The sequence below is a fragment of the Triturus cristatus genome, chromosome 11 (genome assembly GCF_964204655.1).
Source record: "Triturus cristatus chromosome 11, aTriCri1.1, whole genome shotgun sequence".
NCBI classification, from domain to species: domain Eukaryota; kingdom Metazoa; phylum Chordata; class Amphibia; order Caudata; family Salamandridae; genus Triturus; species Triturus cristatus.
In genome coordinates, this window is record NC_140594.1 from 786,510,963 (window position 1) to 786,533,892 (window position 22,930).

At 42.6% G+C, this 22,930-nt stretch overlaps 1 protein-coding gene across 3 annotated transcripts in view; it reads right to left on the minus strand.

Moving 5' to 3' along the window:
• LOC146785442 (thiamine transporter 2-like) overlaps positions 1-22,930 on the minus strand; it is a 383,376-nt gene that overhangs the window by 20,609 nt on the left and 339,837 nt on the right. For all 3 annotated transcript variants that reach the window (XM_085634500.1, XM_085634501.1, XM_085634502.1), the window contains exon 5: positions 9,039-9,180. In XM_085634500.1, the coding sequence (XP_085490626.1) occupies positions 9,039-9,180 (142 nt within the window). The remainder of the gene's footprint in view (positions 1-9,038; positions 9,181-22,930) is intronic.

Here is a 22,930-nt window from a genome sequence, read left to right on the forward strand (position 1 = left end):
CATTGGAGGAATTGTGTAACTCTTTGTAGGAAAGTAGGATTTGCTTCTTATGGTCACCCCCACTTTTTGCTTTGTTACACTGTTTTTGACTAGTCTGCCTGGGATCCTGCTTATCAGGACCCCAGTCTATCTGCTTTCTCCCTAAAATGTTATGTCATGTACTTAGGTACTGGAGTACCCTTGTCAGTTCCCAGTATATGGTACACATATACCCAGGGCATAGGTACCCCAGAGCCTGCCCATGGGCTGAAGCATTTATTATGCTACCCATGGGAGGCCATGCAAAATGGATCTACAGGCCCGCCGTTGCAGCCTGCGAAAGTTGGTGCATGCACCACTTGCTTAAGATATAGGTTTACTATATCTAGGGGTCACTACACTTAAAACCTATGTCACCCCTATAGCAGGCCTTGACAATACTGAAGGCAAGATGCTTGGTTCTAAGTGAGAGGGTGCCACTGCATGAGCACGGCACCCCTGCAGCCTACGGAGTCCATTACCCCTGGTTGTTAGTGCTACAGCTACTTATGACATATAGAGAAGCATTATGCGACTGCGTGATGACCAACTCTAAAACGGCTGAAAGTAACCCTATTGTGTTTGGTGCCAAACATTGTGAAATCATACCCCTACACCAGTAACCGTGTGGGAGGTATGATTTCACCCCTCAGAAATGAGATGTGTGAGGTCCCTGGTGTTCCTGGTACCAGCCTTCTAGTCCCTGGCAACCCAACCTGGGCTGCTGACCAGAGACACATTTCTGCCCTTCTGCTGCTGAGCCAAGCTCGAGCAGGGGATGGCAGAACAATAGGCATTCTGTCACAGGGAGGTGTGACAACCTCCCAGACAGGATTTAGAGTATTAGGCCTGGGTGGGTATGCTTGCCAAAGACCGAAAGTCTGCATGAGGGGCACAATTGGTGTCCTTGTGAATAATCCAGCTCAAACCAGTCCTGAGAGCTATTGGCTCCTGCTCTGGCGTGAAACTGGACAAAGGAGATGGGATTAACCTCCCCACTATCCAGACCCTCCCCTGTGAGGGTCCCCTGAACCTGTCCAACCCTCTCCCGTGGGTACAAAAGGACTTACCTTGCTGTAGGACCCTAGATTCAAAGTGGACAAGATTCTGAACCAGAATTAACTGAACTCCGACCGTCTGGACACTCTGGACTATGTTTGGCCTGACTTTCTCTCTCACTCCGTCCAAAGCATTGTCTGTGCCCGTGCACCACACAGGCTCCATGTAGGACCTGTGGAGCATCAAGGACTACCGAAGATATCTCCCTTGGAGTGAAGGAGTCACTGCCCTGCAACCGCAGGCACCGTGACGCAACTGACCGTTCTGCTGATCCTGAGCTCCTGCGGACTCCGAAGGCTCCAGCAACACAGGTCATGGGTTCCCAAGTCTCCTGAGGTCCAAGCTGCCCTCTCACCAAGTTTGACATCTGAATCCCTTGTGGGGGCTGCAATACCCATACCCCTGTGCACCGCATACTTTTGCAAATGCATATGCTTGTTGACGTTCCCAAAACAAGTGCACTGGGCTCCGAGTAGCAGCCCCCTCACAATGAGTGCTCCATGGGCTGTTGTTTTGCAATTCTGCTCGACTCCTTTGCCTCCAGCGTGTGGGTCCTCTTGAGGCACATCTTTGCTTTTCTTGGGCTTCCCGGGTTGCTCCAGGCTTGCCCTGACTCCCCTGTGTTTGGTGAGTCTCCTGAAATGCTGGTCCAAACCGTACCCTTTCTTGACCATCTTCATGGAGAGGGCAGCCAGGGAGCTGCACAGAGTCACAGTGGAGAAGGCAGTATCCAAGCGCAGATGTGTGCTCCCTCACCCACAGCACCTCCTGCCCCAAGTCACCTTCTGCTTGCGGTATGTGCACCTCATACAAGAGGAGTAGGATTACTGTGCTCTGTGCCAAGCTGCACACAGAAACAAAAATATCTTAAAAAGCGGAAGGCACATTCGTTAAATTGGCCTTGGTAACAAGTCCAAATGTTGTGGCAATAAAGAACCTTAGACCTGCTGAAATGTGCGTGCATAATATAACAAAAAAATTAGTAGTTTCAGCACTTTTGTAAAGATGTTCTCATCTTTTGAGAAGTTCCAGTACAGACAGACCCATTAGGAGCCCAGTTCAGTCTTGCAGTGTAGTTTTGTTGGTACCTCGTAAAAGTATAATATATCATATCTGTTAGAAATGGGGATTTCTAGTTGGCAGACGTAGGTACCTTTAACCAAGTAGGGGTCCTTGCTACTAGTCAGGGTAAGGGGGCTACACTCCTAAATAAACCCTGCTCACCCCCTTGGTAGCTTGGCACGCGCAGGTCGGTTTATCTTAGAGGCAGTGTGTAAAGCATTTGTGAACACATACAATAATACAGTGAAAACACTACAAATGCACACCACACCAGTTTTGAAAAATAAGAAATCTTTATCTAGGCTTAACACAAGATCAAACAACACAAATCCACAATACAGTAAAAAAAATATGACTTTCAACTGGAAGAAATATCTTAGCGCTTCCAGCTCCCAGCTACATGCAGTCTCCAGAGGGCCCAAAACAACAGCAGGCACCTCTCTGCAGGTAGAATTCCCAGCAAGTAAATTTAGGGGGAGCTGGTGGTGAAGTCTTTTGTGTCCCTGAGACTTCAGAACAGAAGGCAAGCTCAACTTCAAGCCCTTGGAGATCTTCCTCAAGATAGTAAAAGTACACACAAGGTTCCTTTTCTCCTTTCCTTGGCAATGAGGAACCACTGCAGGCCAACACCCGAACAGCAAACAGCACAGGGGCATTCTCCTCCTTCAGCTTTCTTGGTTTTTCTCCTTGGCAAAGGTTCGTCTTGGTTCCAGAATTGATCTAAAGTGCTGGGTGTCTGGGCCCAATATTTATACTGCAAAATCCGTTGTTCTCTGAAAGCAGAGAGTGTCTGTGCCCAGCGAAAAACATTTCTGTCCTTCCTGGTGAAGCTTCCTGGCAGGAGGGGGAGACAGAAATGTTGAAAGCAGACCTGGCCCAGGTAGCTGAAAGGAAATCTCCTCCCCCTGCACTCTATTCTATGAAGGCTCAGGCAAGTGAAAGGAAATCTCCTCCCCCTACTCTCTATTCAATGCAGGTCCTATTCAGCCCAGCCCTGGCCCATCAGACTGCTGGAGCTAAAGCCCTCTCCAACCCCCTGTCACTCACAAACCAGACATGGAATACACAAATCTAGCAGAGGCATACTGGATGGTTAGGCAAGAAAATGCCTACTTTCTAAAAGTGGTATTTTCAAACACAGAATGTAAAAATCACCCACACTAAAAGATGTATTTTAACATTCTGAGTTCAGGCATAATAAACTTTATTTTTCTTCCTAGTTCCTAGGGTCAGCTAGGATTATAAGATGGTATAATCAAATTGCCCATTCTGGCCTATGGGGGCAGATAGCCATGCAATAGTGAAAAACAAAATAGGCTGTAAGTCACTATCAGGACATGCCACACACATCGGGGCATGTCCTACCTTTCATATATAATGCATCCTGCCCTTGGGCCTACCTTAGGGGTGACTAACAAGTAGAAAGGGGAAGGTTTAGGGACTGGCAAGTGGGTGAACTTGCCAAATCGACATGGCAGTCCCAGACTGCAAACAGGCTCTGCAATGGCAGGCCTGAGCCATATTTTACAAGCTGCTTCTGTGGGTGGCACAATCAGTGCTGCAAGCCCACCAGCAGCATTTGATTTACAGGCCCTGGGCACTCATGGTGCACTTTACTAGGGTCTGACAAGTAAATCAAATATGCAAATCACTGAGTCACTAATCCATTACAACAATTTACAAAAGAGAGCATATGCACTTTAGCACTGATCAGCAGTAGTAAAGTGCCCAGAGTCACAAAATCAACAAAAACAGGTCAGACAAAATGCAGGAGGAAGGCAAAAAAGTTCAGGGATGACCCTGCAAAAAGGGCAAAGTCCAACACAAAGCCCTTCCAGCCTAAAGGCAGGGTAGACAAATCACTACCTTTATGGGCTTCCCTGCTTTGGGCAATAGAACATGGCCCCTGGCCCGCAACTGCAGGGGCATACTCCAGTTCTACTCCAATCTGAACCCATTTGGATCACCCTGTCCATACTCTCAGGGCCCACTAAGTTAACTCATGGGGAACCCTTCTCCTCACCTGTGGACACCATCTGTGCAGCACCTAACCTTAGCTTGCTCATAAGTGTGTCCCAACAGACAGACAGTATCCACATGGCCAACACATAGGTGTGGCCCAGTCCACCCCCGGGGTGTGACTCCTTTCCCCCTTCCAGGGGCAACTCTGTCCACCAGGACAGCAGGCCACAGTGGCCACTGACAGCTGTCAGTGATGAGAACCAGGTCCCAGGCCGTTCATGGATCTCCAACGTCTGTGGCAGAGCCCTGACCCATCAGACTGCTGGAGCCAAAGCCCTCTCCACCCCACTGTCACTCACAAACCAGACATGGAATACACAAACCTAGCAGAGGCATACCGGATGGTTAGGCAAGAAAATACCTACTTCATAAAAGTGGTATTTTCAAACACAGAATGTAAAAATCACCCACACTAAAAGATGTATTTTAACATTATTTTCCCATCTTGTTCCTAAGGTCAGTTAGGATTATAATATGGTATAATCAAACTGCCCATGTTGACCTATGGGAACAGATAGCCTTGCAATAGTGAAAAACGTAATTGGCTGTAATTCACTATCAGGACATGCCTCACACATCAGGGCATGCCCTACCTTTCGCATACAATGCACCCTGCCCTTGGGCCTACCTTAGGGGTGACTAACATGTAGAAAAGGGAAGGTTTTGGGACTGGCAAGTGGGTGCACTTGCCAAGTCAAAATGGCAGTCCCAGACTTCACACAGGCTCTGCAATGGCAGGCCTGAGCCTTATTTTACAAGCTGCTTCTGTGGGTGGCAAAATCAGTGCTGCAAGCCCACCAGCAGCATTTGATTTACAGACCCTGGGAACTCATGGTGCACTGTACTAGGGTCTGACAAGTAAATCAAATAAGCCAATTATGGAGTCACTAATCAATTACAACAATTTACAAAAGAGAGCATATGCACTTTAGCACTGATCAGCAGTAGTAAAGTGCCCAAAGTCGTAAAAAAAACAGAAAAAATACAGGAGGAAGGCAAAAAAGTTCAGGGATGACCCTGCCGAAAGGGCCAAGTCCAACAATATGCAAATAGCTTTAGCGAAATGCGGTAAGTGGGCTAAGACTCAATTCCCTGGAAGCTGTTTATGCTGCTAGAGCGGCTGCAGTGCGGAATTATTCAGTCTGGTGACTGCATTGCACATGAAGTGGGGACTTGCTCTCAGTGCCAGTCTGTGGATGAAAGGCCACAGAGGCGAGCTTAAAGCTCCAGCAAGCTGGCCATGGGCAAGAAAGTCTCCTAAGAATCAACCTGCCCAAATTTTCAAATGAACAGGACAAAGGTGGTGTGCTTTCTCAGATGGATGGATTCACTCTTCCTGCCGGTCTGTGCCAGTACGAGATATAATGAAGAACAACTTGAACAGTAAAAGTGATGGAGGCAGCAGCAATCACAAGAACCATGTCCACCCTCCACCAGCACAACCAGCAGCACAGGGCAGCCAAGAAGGGCTGGTTCTCTGCACCATGCCTACAGTTTTCACTCCTGGATGATGGCTTCTGCATGGGGCATGGGAACGCTGCTGCTGTTCTGTCTGGGCTCGCTTTTCTTCCAGCTCAATGGAGGACCACCGCAGATCCTCAACATGCAACAGTATCTTGATAGGGCAGGAGGTGCTAAGCTCCTGTATTGTGCCTTTATACCAAAATCTGAAGTGTGTATGGGGAGGGGGGCAAATTAAAAAGATTTGTGGAAAGCTTGTGATGAAAACTTCACAAGAACGAGCTCCCTAGGAAGTTTAAATTGTAATTTAATTCACAGAATGTATGATTTGTTACACATTTTCTCTGCTTTTCTCCTTTCTTTGAAACCCAAGTTGCCCAAATCCTCTTTTAAAGGGTGAATGCAACATTTACATTTATACATTTGTGTTGTAAGGAACAGATTGTTGTTTTTAAATCTGACTCCAAAAGCCTTGGTTACTGGTGTTATTTGGGGGTGAATCTGGAGCTTGCATGCATTGCATTATGGTTGCTCTCTCTGGGTCATAGTTGTCCTGACATCTAAGTAGCGCTTGGTTATGACTTCCACCGGCCTTCCTGGGTGTGCCTTTCTGTCTGAGGATATTTCAGGCGCTACCACTGGTTAACTAGGGGTTGGCGGAACTCTGCGGAATCTCGCTTAGTTTTTATATAACTCCTAGAATTCCGCAGACTTAAACACTGTGAGGTTTGCCCACCCCTATCGATGATTCTTTATGCCAGAGGTGGTCACTGTGGAAATACTTGTGTGACGAGTGTGCCAGGACTTGTGAACGCTTCCTGCACCAGATTGGGCTACCGTGATGTGGGCAAATGCACTGGAGGAGTCTACATTGTGCCCAGATTTACAGTGGAAATCCCCTATGCCAGGTGGGACTGCTGGTACTAACTTGCCACGGATTTCAGGCTGTAGCCAGGACTAGAGTGAGTCTGTGACCAGGGGATTGAGCCCACCCAACAAGATCTTCTTTGACTGACTCCAGAGGTCCTGAGGAGTATGTTGCCCCCTAGCTGGACTCCAGATGGGACCATAAGTATCGAACACCGCCCACTAGGGGGAAATTGACTTACTGCATCTTCGAGCACTGGAAGCTGCTCCGATCGATAGTGAAAACTGGGTGTGACACTCAGGACAGTGAGCCTGTGCCTGCCAGGTATTCAACTCGTGACTGCCTGTGCTCAGGGCAACCGCTGTAACTTTGAACGCTTCAGTGCTGCACCAGCGAGTAAGACTGGAACTGGGCCTATGTGTCCGGGGGGATTTAATGCAGAAGGTGCAGTAGCACCAAAGACATTTATGGCTAATTCGAAGGAGAACTCTTGAGTGCGGCTTATTCGTGAGCATTCCCTGTATGTGGCCACCAGCGAATGGGGAATAACCCTTGACCAAGTTATATGTGAGATGGTGGGTCAGGAAGTGCCTGACACCTACTAGAGCTGTTGCTTGGGAATTTCATTATTCCTTTGAATTTGTAGTGTTAGAAATAAAATACTTATTTTCTTATAAAAGTAAGTATTGGACTGGACATTGATATCTTGTTCGTACTGTGTGCACTTTGATTTATGAGTAATGTTCACTTATCTTCAATTTCCTTCCAAAGGAGCGTTTAACTGCTCGTCCAGAGGTACAACTGAGAGCCAAGTATAGAGGGGGTACTTGGTCCTGCTGCTCAGGATCCATTGTAGAACTGGCCCCAGGACATCAGGAGTAAAAGGCCTCAACCACCACGGTTGGGTCCAGTAGCCCCTGCGTGCCCCATGGCCCTCTGAAAGGGGTTCCAAAAATTGGGTTCTCTTTCATACCTTTATCCACTCTTTTGTATCTTGACTTGCTGAAAGGTCATAGACAGATTATGTACAACCCTGCAGAACAAATCACTTAGGGCCTGATTCACAAAGGTAAACTCACACTTTGATGTAAGTTTACAATTGCATGCTATTCACAAATGTATTTTATGACAGCGGAGTCTCTACACATAAAAAGATAGGACAGCCCATCTTTTTCATCAATAAATTCTACAGTGGTGGGAGAAGGCATGTAGGGTTGCGGGGTTCAAGTATGACTGCTATCATCAAGAAAACAGATTGAGCCCGTATTTCATGGCTGTAGTGCTAGCTTGCCTGCTCTAACAGTGCACTAGAGGCTTCCATAGCCAACTATATTTATAAGGGCATGCATGTTGCAAGCTGCCCTCAAAACAGCAAGGTTGCTATGAGAAGTTTCGAAATGGCTACCTATTTTGTTGTGTGACAGACAAGTAGTAGAGCATTTTAATGAACACTTTAGTTTGTGCACAGTGTAATACTTAAGTGGGATAGCAGGACTGACCAGAATGTGGGCTTTGGTTAAGAGAATTATCCTATTATGCTTAAGTGTCCAATTTTTGAAGATTTCTCCTTGGCTTTAAACAACTTTGAGACTGTCTTGACATAGAAAATGTTGGAGTGTTAACTGATAGTGCTTAAATTGTGAAAAAAGTGCAGTGGCTCTATGATTTTTCTTAGGAGCCTGAAACTATGTTTGCCAAAACCAAAGGTTGCCGAGCACCAAGGCTGGTCAGTCTTGATTCTATCTCACGATTCTTTCTTCCCATATCCTACCCTCCAGTCTCCATAAATCACTCTTCCAAATTCTTATTAATTTCTGTCCCCTCCATTTGTCACAGTTTTCCTTTTTTTTCTTTCCACTTTTATCTCCTTTTTTTTTTACCTCTTTGTATTCTGTTCTGGGTCAAAGTCTCAAGATGAAACATATGATCAGGTTCCCAGAAATTGGTACTGATTCCCACGACTAGCTAATAGGGGCCTGTGTTGAAAAGGGGCAGGTGATTTCATATTTATAGAGCCTTAGTTTACAGTTTCAATGTGATTGAGACCAACCACATTACATGTCATTCTGCTAGGGTCTTTAGACGGGGGTTCCTTGCACAAAAACACAAAGGTTCTAAACTCTGCAGTAAATAAAATGTAATCTTGGAAAGTGCTTAATTCTCAATAGAAACCCAAGGTTTTGCAAAGGGTGCATGGATGAATACTAATGATGCACAGTCTTGATTTCACTTCATGCCTCTTAAGCCCATCACCATATACCCCCACCCTCTCTTTGTCACTTTTGTAGCTTCTCTTTCATCTGCACTTTCTCCCTTTGTCACTGTATTTCCACCTTTCTCTTCCTCCTCACTTTTCTATTTTTCTCTCTCTTGCTCTGCATCACAGTATTTTGAGAATATGTTTGTGTAGGTCCCCAATAATTAGCACTGGTGGGCCCCAACTGCTATGACCTGGTCAAGTTAGGCACTGATCTTGAGGCACCTAAAAATGGTGGAAAGCTAAATATATGAAACACCAATGAAAAAATGGAGAAAGAGCACACTGTACCTGAGTGACAATATCCAACCCCAGACCTTTGGAGTCAACAACAGTAACAGTCACGATTGTCTGAAGGGCCAAGGCAATGAACGTATTGAATCCAAAGATTAAAGCATAACGTTCTTCACTGAGGTTAATAGCAATCTGAAATCTAAGAAAAGCAATCAGTTAGTTAAATAATGAGAAACAATAGCATTGCATTTGCTCAGATACTTCATGGGAGTAACAAAACATCAGGCCAATAAGATGTTACTATTATCAAGCTCAATAATATTCTTTTCATTAAGCTTGCAAAGTAAAAGGGTTGGTTGACCTTGTCAGAAGCTGATCCTGTGACAACATGACTTGGTGAAAAGTGTGAGTTAAGCTCAAAGAAGTCAACATTGGCACACACTAAGGGGGAAATTCACTAACCTTTGGACTGGGTTTGCATCACAAAAGTAACACAAACCCGGCACAACATGTTCCAACATAAATCATGATTAGAGTTAGAAAGTTGCGTAAAGTGAGCAAAGGAGCGCTATGCACTCTTTTGCATCAAGGGGGCGTTCCATGGGTGGTACATGTGCTTTACCATGCAACCACCCATGGGGTTTGGCGCAAATCCGTATTGCCTAACATTTCTAGACCAGCCACGGCCCATATAGGGCGTGCCACCGGGCGGTGACGTGTGGCGGGGGAGGGGCAGGGTGGAGTGCTGAAAAATGTGGCATACGGACGATTCCAGGTAAGTAACAAAAAAAATTAATTTCATCAAATGCAATGCAGCGCATGCAACAAAATTCCTTTTTTTTCCCGTTACTTACCTGAAATCGTCCGTATGCCACATTTTACAACCCCACCCCTGCACCTCCCCCGCCCCACATCACCACCCGGTGGCACGCCCTATACGACCCGTGGCTGTTGTAGACAGGGATCTGTACCAAAAATTATGCCTACTCCCCCATAACAGTGGAGCAAATCGGAAAAAGCTTCTCAGTTTTCCCACCTTGCATGCATGTTTCACTGTACAACACATTTACAAAGTAGGAAAACTATAACTCAGAGCACAGTTTTTGTACTAAAAGAGAGCCCTCCACTACAAACCTATGCTTGACAGAATGCATAGTCCCTTGAACTTTGGCGATAAGCTGTGTACGTTGGCACATCACAGCCTAAAGTGTGCCAGCACAGGGGAATAGAATAACAGTGCATTATCTTAATAGATATAGCACTGTTTTTGCTCTACCTTTGACGCAACACAGTGCAGCAACATTTAGTTGCTGTGCTGCACCAAAAGTTGGCAAATTTGGCATTAGGTTTATATATCTCTGACTGGTCAGCAAAGAGGTTCCTTTCAAAACATTTCTAACCCTATAGGTATTAAAGTGCCATAAGAAATCAGAGCCTTCTATGCACTGATCAGCTGCAGCATGTGGTGGATGAGCTAGGAGGCAGAAGTGCACCCAGAAGGGGAGGCACACTGGGCCCCATGTAATTGTGTATGCTTTGGGATCAGGGATCCTGTGAGGCATCAGACTTTGTTTTCCCTAAATGGATACCCGTGAGCTTTCAGGTTCTTATACACTGATACACATTTCTAACTGGAGGCAGGCGGGGCTGTGGGCCATGAAATCAAGTAAATGGAGACATTTGTTGTGTGTTGTATAAATAGTTTTTTTGCCCTCTTTCTTCAGCCCTGGGAGACATTAATCTCAAGCAGTGGATTCCAGGGGCAGCTCGTGTCAGAGAAAGTAGGTAGGGCAGGGGGTTGGGAGGGTAGATGTGGGACGAGGGAGAGATATAAAAAAACATAAAAAAGGAACTTACCTGTAGTTGCCGCCCTTCAGCATCGCACTCTTATGCTCCTCTCCTCTCAAGGCAGACACAGGATCCAAGACAGCACTGCAGCCAATCCTGATGCTGCTCTTATGAATAAGAGCAGCTTCTGAATTGGCCTAACTGCTGATGAGTTGCTCTCCCAGACAGACCGGGAAACTGTGCATGCTCTCTCCAATCCAGGAATGCAGCTGGGATTTGAGAGAGCTTCACTGCGCATGTGGGTTTGGCCAGCCTGTGACAACCAGCCAAACGCACATGTGCAGTGAAGGCAGTGCACCCCCCACTCCCCCTCAGTGCCTGTCATCACACTGTTCCCACGGCCAAGACTCAGCACAAGAAAAATAAAACAATATTAAAATGGGTTTTATTATTCTATTTTTCACATTTTTCAGGGTGCTGACAGGGAGGGTGGCGTTCCTCCCCCATAGTGGAGGAGCCGCCTCTCGTGGAGAGTATTCTTTCTGCCTTGCCTCCTCCTCAAGCCATGAAGTACATATTCACCACTCACCATTCTTACATCTTTGCAGTGCATTCTCCCCTCCCAAGTCTTGTGCATGCACATGAATGTAGCAGTTTCTTGGTTTGCATTATAAAATACAAAAGTCATTTCAAAATGGTTGCTGACTGGTGAGGAGCTCAAGAAGGAAACTCTGAGGCTAGGGATCGCAACTACAGCAAAATCCCTTTTTAGACCCAGCAACATCAACCTCCCTGGAACATCGCAACTTTAATAACTAACTAAACATAGAGAACATCAGAAGATTCCAAAAACAAGGAAGTAACGACCTTACCGCAACAATGGAAAAGATGCTGGAGTGATCGTGGAATGAGGCATTGGTCCAGACTATGTGTTCGGGTCGGATACCATGGTCGAGGTTTGCATCGTTGGAAGGAAAGTCAGGTTTTCCAGCAGCCAAGGGAGATCATGGTCCTGCAGAGACCCCCGTAGCAAGGTTGTAGCGGAAGAGACGGTTGCTCGGTCTCACAGGCGGGCATTGAGGTCGCACCATCCGCTCATAGAATCCCGATCTGACCCCCGCCTCATTCATTGGGGAGATAGACTGCTGCTGGATTTCTCTCTTCTTCCTTAGTGCAGCTGCCACACTTTTGGAGATAATCCTGATGTCTGGGGGCCTGACTGCATGAGATCAGACAGATATCATCTCTCTTGCCTGGAGGCGGCATCCACGCAGGCTCATTTTTTAACAGAGGCATTCTTGTGTCGTGATCTGGGCTTGATGGCCCTATTAACAATCGAAGTAGGCATCGCAGGAACCCATCTATAATTTTTATGACCGCCGCCATAGTCCCTTCTTGGCCACTTTGATCAAAATGGCGGACAGCACCACAAAAATGGAAAAAGAACCAATCTGCTTCTGAACACGGAAAAAGACTTAGGACTGCGTCTCAGAGCTGAACATTAGTCTGATAATAGGCATCCATCTTGAAATGGCTTTAACCAGGCATCAACTTCAATGATCTGTATCATGGCCATGGACTAATCTCTAGGCAAGTGCACTTTAAATATTTACTCATATGGTGTTTCATATATACATCCTAGTTATTATCTACTGGCGGTCGCCAGTAGCTAGTTATAGTTAGGATCGTGTTTCCATAGGAAATCTGAAAATTCTATTTTGAATAACTTTTGCGCCGGTTGACGAATCCTCGCGAAATTTTCAAAACTAATGGGGCGCTCCGTTCATCTCCTACCCTGAAAGTCTCGGGGTGATTCGTCAAGTAGGGGCCAAGAAAAAAGGGGGGTCCCAAAACGCGTTTTCCCCATGCATTTTCCCATAGGACCTTTAGACACAGCTACAGCCCGAACGGCTGAACAGAATTACTTGAAATTTGGCAGAGAGGTAGCCATAAGGTCAAGGAAGTGCCTTTTGCAGGTCTGATGTAAATCTGTTCAGTATTTCCTGAGAAAATAGCATTTAAAAGCATATCAATATCTATACGCGCGCACCCAAAAAAATCGCGGGGGTGCGCTCACCGTGCGCGCACGGTGAAAACCGGAAAAAAAACCAACATTTTTTTAATACGTAGTTTATTGTAAATAAATATATAAAAAAAATAATAATACATAAATAAATTAACATTTAAAAAACCGTATAAATTCACTGAAAAAAACATAGGTTTCACACACGTTATAGTTAGGAATTAGCATTTAAAAAACCTTGCAAATTCACTAAAAAAACCATAGGTTTCACACATGTTATAGTTAGGTGGATATTTCACTCGTAAAAAAACAATGAAATTCCCCCGTTATAGTTAGTTCAGATAACTATAACTCGCGCGACCGCCACTCTATCACAAGGATGATGTTATCAGTGATGTCATGAGGGATGCCACTGACCATGTCATGAGTGATGTAATATATGACGTCATGAGCAGTGGATAACGGGGGAATTTCATTGGTTTTTTATGAGTGAAATATCCACCTAACTATAACATGTTCAGTGAATTATATATATATTCAGTGAAAAAACCATAGGTTTCACAGACGTTATAGTTAGCTGGACATTTCACTCGTAAAAAAACATTGAAATTCCCCCGTTATAGTTAGATCAGCTAACTATAACTCGCGCGCCCGCAATCCACTGCTGTTGACATCACATATAACATCACTCATGACATGGTCACTGACATCACTCATGACATCACTGATGGCATCTCAAATGACATCACTGATGACATCACTGATGACATCATCCTTGTGAAAAAGTGGCAGAACTCCTCTTACCCTAATATAACCTTTGATACACACATTAAAAAATAGAGACTAAAAAATAAAAAATTAATGGAAATTCCAATACTAGTTTCAACAAACTCTTCTGTACTTCTAAGAACCACATACACATCTACTCATTTACCAACAGTCCTATACAGTCACTTATACATGTACTCACTCATATGTACTTATACACCTGTACATCCTATTACACAATGCCACTCATCCATAGAGTTACTCACACACATAGTCACTCATGCTAATAAAGAATCAAACATCCATTTACCTTCATATACAGTTATACACACACCACCACACTTACTTCTACGGAAACTTACACATACTTGGTCTTTTAAACAATCACTTATAGAAACACATACTTATTGATACAGGAACTCTTCCAATTTCTCACTATCACATATACTCACTTATATACACCAATAGTCACACATATTAGTTTTAAACATATGTAGTTACTCATAAAGACACTATTGAGACAGTCATTCACTCACTAACACACTCATACACACACTCATCCACCCATACAGTCCCGCACACATGCTGTCATCAACACATACAGTGAGTCACTCATTCATGCACCTATGCACTACGTAATTTCTTCCTCCAAACCATGCAGACACTCACACTGATACTCAAAAAACCAACTAATAACCTATATAGACACCCATGTAGCTACTCATCAACCCATGCAGCCACTTATACACAAAGTGAGAGACTGATACAGATATTTACATATTAAAACATTACTCACTAAGCCATGTATTCACTTTCATATACTTTATCAGTCAGTTACAAAATATATTTTTTTTAAAAAATCATCCATTTAGACACTTATATACCCATTTATTCTTCTATCGACCTTGAGATATACATATATAAAACATATTTAATTTTCCAAAAAAACACACATTCACTGGATGATGTCATCAGTGATGTCATCAGTGATGTCATTTGAGATGTCATCAGTGATGTCATGAGTGATGTCAGTGACCATGTCATGAGTGATGTTATATGTGACGTCATCAGCAGTGGATTGCGGGTGCGCGAGTTATAGTTAGCTGAACTAACTATAACGGGGGAATTTCAATGGTTTTTTACGAGTGAAATGTCTAGCTAACTATAACGTCTGTGAAACCTATGGTTTTTTCACTGAATATATATATATATATATTATCTACTGGCGGTCGCCAGTAGATAGTTATAGTTACAATCTAGTTTCCATAGGAAATCTAAAAATTCTATTTTGAATAACTTTGGCGCCGGTTGACGAATCCTCGCGAAATTTTCAAAACAAATGGGGCGCTCTGTTCAGCTCCTACCCTGAAGGTCTCAGGGTGATTCGTCAAGCGGGGGCCGAGAAAAAGGGGGGGACCCAAAACACGTTTTCCCCATGCATTTTTCCATAGGACCTTTAGTCGAAGGTACAGCCTGAAAGGCTGAACAGAATTACGTGAAATTTGGCAAAGAGGTAGTCCTCAGGTCAGGCATGTGCCTTTTGCATATATGGTGTAAATCCGTTCAGTAGTTCCTGTGAAAATCAAAAGTAAAATCATATACATATCTGGGCGGAGCCTAACCACACATCTCATTGTGAGATCTGATTGGCTGTCAGCACTTCATCCAAGAAGTGTTGGCAGCCATCTTGGGACCAATATACATGATAACACCTCATTAAAAAGCATTGCAGTTAATAGAAGGTTTTAAGACTTTAGTTACATTATAAATCATTTGTTGATGGTACCATACTCATTTTAGGAATTGTGGTATGTTCTAAGGTGATTTTACCATGTGAAAAAGCCTTCTGCTGGGATATCATGAATCATGTTTGAGAGAAAACTATTTTCACATGCTTTTCCCACAGAGGTTTGGAAGGTGATCTATAAGCTAAACTGAGAGCATATTTTCTGTAAATTCACATTATCTTTCTCAGTCATGTGAGAATGAAGTCTGACATTCTCAGTAAAACATGTACATCCAACAAGGGCAGAGACTGTCAGTTGATTCCTTTGTGTTCTACTGCAGCTTCCCAGAGTGTTCCAAAGAACAACTAGAGCGCTAACAGTCTTACTTATGACAAAGGTATGGCACACCTGAAGCCATCTTGATTGGAACAAAAGTGGTAACATTTAAAACATTTAATTTAAAAAGGAACAAAATGAGAGGGTTCATTGTGCCATAGAATGTATGATTAGTGCTGCAGAAAGAAAAATTAGGGCACATTTTGAGTGACTTCTCAAATCCTCTTCTATTTCATTAAAGAATTCTTACATGCAGACTGAAACATGCACTTTCAATACCAGCAGCAGACTTCCCTGGTGAGCAGTAGCTTTACTACAGTGATCTAATGAGCAACTAGAGTGCTAACATTCAGAATTTATGGCAAATGTGTGACACATCTGAATGCCTTCTTCATTGAATCAAAGTAAAAAACTGACAGTATGCCTACTGAGGAGACTGCAGTAAATGAGGAAATTAGGAATCTTCATAACAAGGTTCCCAAGATGGCCACCAGAGACAAAAGAGCCCAAATGTAGCACAAATATCACCGAGATGTAGCCCAAGTATAGCCCAATGACAGAAATCCCAGAGTGTTTTAAAGAACTAGAGCGCTAACAGTCTTACTTATGACAAAGGTATGGCACACCTGAAGCCATCTTGATTGGAATAAAGTGGTAACATTTAAAACATTTAATTTGCAAAGGAACAAAATGAGGGGGTTCATTTTGCCATAGAAATTATGATTAGTGCTGCAGAAAGAAAACTTAGGGCACATTTTGACTTCTCAAATCCTCTTCTATTTCATTAAAAAGTGCTGACATGCAGACTGAAACATGCACTTTGAATACCAGATGCAGACTTCCATGGTGAGCAGTAGCTTTGCTACAGTGATCTAATGAGGAACTAGAGTGCTACCATTCAGAATTTATGGCAAATGTGTCACATCTGAATGCCTTCTTGATGGAACCAAAGTAAACAAGCATTGAAAATGCAATAGGTCTCGCCCTCGTTTAAGTTAAAGCAATTCTGTTTATTATTAGGTGGCTTTTTTGCTTTGCTTTTATTAGTGTTTTTCAAAATTTCATATACATACCATGCATATGTATGCATATATGTATATGTATATGTTTGCATGAATTTATATTTATATAGATATGCAGATTATATGTTTATATATGTATATATATATTCACTGAAAAAACCATAGGTTTCACACATGTTATAGTTAGCGGAAATTTTACTGATAAAAAACCAATGAAATTCCCCCGTTATAGTTAGTGCAGGCAACTATAACTCACGCGACCGCAATCCTCTGCTGATGCTAATACTGTATTTAGACACTTATTTGCCCATGTCTTCTTCCATAAATTTTTAGCTATACATATATTACAAATATTTTTTTTTCATAAAGACACATATGTCATCAGCAGGAGATTGCGGTCGCGTGAGTTATAGTTGCCTGCACTAACTATAACGGGGGAACTTCATTGGTTTTTTATCAGTAAAATTTCCGCTAACTATAACATGTGTGAAACCTATGGTTTTTTCAGTGAATTTGCAAGGTTTTTTAAATGCTAATTCCTAACTATAACGTGTGTGAAACCTATGGTTTTTTCAGTGAATTTGTACGTTTTTTTAAATGCTAAGTTACTTTACGCCATTCGTGGCGTGCGCACCCACTTAACGCAGTTCGTTCCGTGCGCGCACGGTGCGCTTCGCGCACCGTGCGCGCACAGTGAGCACGCGGTGCGCTTCGCGCACCGCGTGCCCACTTTACGCAGTTAGTGCCGTGCACGCACGGTGGGCACGCGGTGCGCTACACGCACCGCGTGCCCACGTTACGCTAGATGGGCCATGTACGCACGATGTGCTTCGCGCACCGTGCGCACATGGAGGACATATGATGCACTTCGTTTTGAAAGGTAATATTTAAATTTTTCACACCTCTTATAAGCCATGCACAAATGGTGCCCTTCAGGCACCATTTGCACACGGGGTGGGGAGAGTGTGGATAATTTTTTTTTTTAAATATTTTTTTACCGTACGCGTACGGTAAGCGTAATCGGCAAAATTAGCGAAAAAATAAAAATTCCGTTTTTGGCCTTGGGGGATCTTTGGGGACTTTACATGTTTTTGTGCTTTGTATTTTAATCCACACTCTCAGTGCGAGAGAGAAAATGGCGGCCGCCGCTTCCTGGTTTCGGCCGATTCGAATGTTTACTAAGATCTAAGAGCCAATCAGAATCGCGCTAGCGCACGCCACCGCACGCGTACGGTAAGCGTACCGTAAGCGCACCGTAAGCTGGCTCAGATATATATATTGATTTAAAGGCTATTTTCTCAGAATCTACTGAACAGATTTATACCAAACCTACAAAAGGCACTTCCTTGACCTGAGGACTACCTCTCTGCCAAATTTCTAGTAATTCTGTTCAGCCGTTCGGGCTGTAGCTGTGTCTAAAGGTCCTATGGAAAAATGCATGGGAAAAACGCGTTTTGGGACCCCCCTTTTATCTCAGCCCCCGCTTGACGAATCCCTCCGAGACTTTCAGGGTAGGAGCGGAGCATAGCGCCCCACCTATTTTGAAAAATTCACGAGGATTCGTCGACCGGCGCCAAAGTTATTCAAAATAGAATGTTGCGGATTTCCTATGGAAACGTGCTCCTAACTATAACTACCTACTGGCGACCGCCAGTAGGTAATATATATATATATATATATCTATATATATTCCCTGAAAAAAACACAGGTTTCAGGGACGTTATAGTTAGTTGGACATTTCACTTGTACAAAACCAGAGAAATTTGGCCGTTATAGTTAATTTTGCTAACTATAACTCGCACCCCCGCAATGCACTGCTGATCATGTCACACAATACATCACTCATGACATGGTCAGTGATATCACTAATGACATCATCCTGTGACTGTGTGTTTCTGTAAAGTATACATATGTTTTTTATATATATATACATATATATATATTCACTTAAAAAACCATAGGTTTCACACATGTTATAGTTAGCTGGACATTTCACTCGTAAAAAACCAATGAAATTCCCCCGTTATAGTTAGTGCAGGAAACTATAACTCACGCGACCGCAATCCTCTGCTGATGACGTCAGATATTACATCACTGATGACATATGTGTCTTTATGAAAAATAAATATTTGTAATATATGTATAGCTAAAAATGAATGGAAGAAGACATGGGTAAATAAGTGTCTAAATACAGTGATGTAATATCTGACGTCATTAGCAGAGGATTGCGGTTGCGTGAGTTATAGTTGCCTGCACTAACTATAACATGGTAATTTCATTGGTTTTTTACGAGTGAAATGTCCAGCTAACTATAACATGTGTGAAACCTATGGTTTTTTAAGTGAATTTGCAAGGTTTTTTAAATGCTAATTCGTAACTATAACGTGTGTGAAACCTATGGTTTTTTCAGTGAATATATAAACATATAAATATAATCTGCATATCTATATAAATATAAATTCATGCAAACATATACATATATGCATACATATGCATGGTATGTACATGAAAGTTTGAAAAACTCTAATACAAGCAAAGCTAAAAAGCCACCAAATTACAAACAGAATTTCTTTAACTTAAACGAGGGCAAGACCTATTGCATTTTCAATGCTTGTTTACTTTGATTCCATCAAGAAGGCATTCAGATGTGTCCCACATTTTCCATAAATTCTGAATGGTAGCACTCTAGTTGCTCATTAGATCACTGTAGTAAAGCTACTGCTCACCAGGGAAGTCTGCTGTTGGTATTGAAAGTGCATGTTTCAGTCTGCATGTCAGAATTTTTTAATGAAATAGAAGAGGATTTGATAAGTCACTCAAAATGTGCCCTATTTTTTCTTTTTTCCTCACTAATCATAATTTCTATGGCAAAATGAACCTCCTCATTGTGTTCCTTTTAAATTAAACTACTCACTCTCTACTACTCACTCGCTACTACTTTCTACTACTCACTCTCTACTACTCACTTTCTACTACTCTCTACTACTCTACTACTCTCTACTACTCTCTACTACTCACTCCCTACTACTCACTCTCTACTACTCTCTACCACTCACTCTCTACTACTCTACTACTCACTCTCTTCTACTCTCCACTACTCTCTCTCTCTACTACTCCCTCTCTACTACTCTCTCTACTACTCACTCTCTACTACTCACTCTCTACTACTCTCTACTACTCTACTACTCACTCTCAACTACTCACTCTACTACTCTCTCTACTACTCACTCTACTACTCACTCTACTACTCTCTACCACTCACTCTCTACTACTCTCTCTCTCTACTACTCACTCTCTACTACTCACTCTACTACTCTCTACTACTCTCTCTGCTACTCACTTTCTACTACTCTCTACTACTCACTCTCTACTACTCACTCTCTACTACTCTACTACTCTCTACTACTCTCTCTACTACTCACTCTCTACTACTCACCCTCTACTACTCTCTACTACTCTCTCTCTACTACACACTCTCTACTACTTGCTCTCTACTACTCACTCTACTACTCACTCTACTACTCACTCTCTACTACTCCCTACTACTCCCTACTACTCACTCTACTACTCACTCTCTACTACTCTCTACTACTCACTCTCTACTACTCCCTACTACTCCCTACTACTCACTCTACTACTCACTCTGTACTACTCTCTACTACTACTCACTCTCTCTACTACTCTCCCTCTACTACTCACTCTCTACTACTCACTCTCTACTACTCACTCTCTACTACTCTCTCTCTACTACTCTCTACTACTCTCTACTACTCTCTACTACTCACTCTCTACTACTCTCTACTACTCACTCTCTACTACTCTCTACTACTCACTCTCTACTACTCTCTACTACTCACTCTACTACTCATTCTCTACTACTCATTCTCTACTACTCTCTCTCTGCTACTCAGTCTCCACTACTCACTCTCTACTACTCTCTACTACTCACTCTCTAATACTCACTCTCTAATACTCCCTCTACTACTCACTCTCTGCTACTCTCTACTACTCCCTCTACTACTCACTCTCTACTACTCTCTACTACTCTCTACTACTCACTCGCTACTACTCTCTACTACTCACTCTCTACTACTCACTACTACTCTCTCCTACTCACTCTCTGCTACTCTCTCTACTACTCTCTACTACTCTCTCTACTACTCTCTCTACTACTCTCTCTCTACTCTCTACTCTCTATTACTCATCCTCTACTCTCTACCTCTCTACCTTTCTCTACCTCTCTCTCTACTACTCTCTACCTCTCTACCTCTACCTCTCTACCTCTACGTCTCTACCTCTACAGCTCTACCTCTCTACCTCTCTCTACCTCTCTCTACACGCACACATATGCACATATATGCATTTATATATATGTATGTGTATATATATGTATATACATACATATATAAACATATATATAATCTGCATATCTATATAAATACAAATATAAATGCATGCATACATATACAGATATGCATCTTATTTACATGAAATTTTGAAAAACACTAATAAAAGCAAAGCTAAAAAGCCACCTAATTACAAACAGAATTGCTTTAACTTAAACGAGGGCGAGACCTATTGCATTTTCAATGCTTGTTTACTTTGGTTCCATCAAGAAGGCATTTAGATGTGACACATTTGCCATAAATTCTGGATGGTAGCACTCTAGTTCCTTATTAGATCACTGTAGTAAAGCTACTGCTCACCAGGGAAGTCTGCTGCTGGTATTGAAAGTGCATGTTTCAGTCTGCATGTCAGAACTTTTTAATGAAATAGAAGAGGATTTGAGAAGTCAAAATGTGCCCTAAGTTTTCTTTCTGCAGCACTAGTCATAATTTCTATGGCAAAATGAACCCCCTCGTTTTGTTCCTTTGCAAATTAAATGTTTTAAATGTTACCACTTTATTCCAATCAAGATGGCTGCAGGTGTGCCATACTTTTGTCATAAGTAAGACTGTTAGCGCTCTAGTTGTTCTTTAAAACACTCTGGGATTTCTGTCATTGGGCTATACTTGGGCTACATCTCGGTGATATTTGTGCTACATTTGGGCTCTTTTGTCTCTGGTGGCCATCTTGGGAGACTTGTTATGCAGTTTCCTAATTTCCTCATTTACTACAGTCTTCTCAGTAGGAAATACTTTCAGTTTTTTACTTTGATTCCATCAAGAAGGCATTCAGACGTGTCACACATTTGCCATAAATTCAGAATGTTAGCACTCTAGTTGCTCATTAGATCACTGTAGTAAAGCTACTGCTCACCATGGAAGTCTGCTCCTGGTATTAAAAGTGCATGATTCAGTCTGCATGTCAGAATTTTTTAATGAAATAGAAGAGGATTTGAGACGTCACTCAAAATGTGCCCTCATTTTTTTTCTTCAGCATTAATCATAATTTCTATGGCAAAACGAACCCCCTCATTGTGTTCCTTTTTAAATTAAATGTTTTAAGTGTTACCAGTTTATTCCAATCAAGATGGCTTCAGGTGTGCCATACTTTTGTCATAATGAAGACAGTAAGCTCTCTAGTTGTTTTTAAGAACACTCTGGGACATTCTGTCATTGGGCAATACTTGGGCTACATCTGGGTGATATTTGGGCTACATTTGGGCTCTTTTGTCTCTGGTGGCCATCTTCGGAGACTTATTTGTTATGAAGTTTCCTAATTTCCTCATTTACTGCAGTCTCCTCAGTAGGAAATACTTTCAGTTTTTTACTTTGATTCCATCAAGAAGGCATTCAGATGTGTCACACATTTGCCATAAATTCCGAATGTTAGCACTCTTTTTGCTCATTAGATCACTGTAGTAAAGCTACTGCTCACCAGGGAAAACTGCTGCTGGTATTGAAAGTGCATGTTTCAGTCTGCATGTCAGAATTTTTTAATGAAATAGAAGAGGATTTGAGATGTCACTCAAAATGTGCCCTAATTTTTCTTTCTGCAGCACTAATCATACTTTTTATGGAAAAATGAACCCGCTCATTTTGTTCCTTTTTAAATTAAATGTTTTAAGAGTTACCACTTTAATCCAAGCAAGATGGCTTCAGGTGTGCCATACGTTTATCATAAGTAGGACTGTTAGCGCTCTAGTTGTTCTTTGGAACACTCTGGGAAGCTGCAGTAGAACACAAAGGAATCAACTGACAGTCTCTCCCCTTGTTGGATGTACATGTTTTACTGAGAATGTCAGACTTCATTCTCACATGACTGAGAAAGATAATGTGAATTTACAGAAAAAAAGCTCTCAGTTTAGCTTCTAGATCACCTTCCAAACCTCTGTGGGAAAGG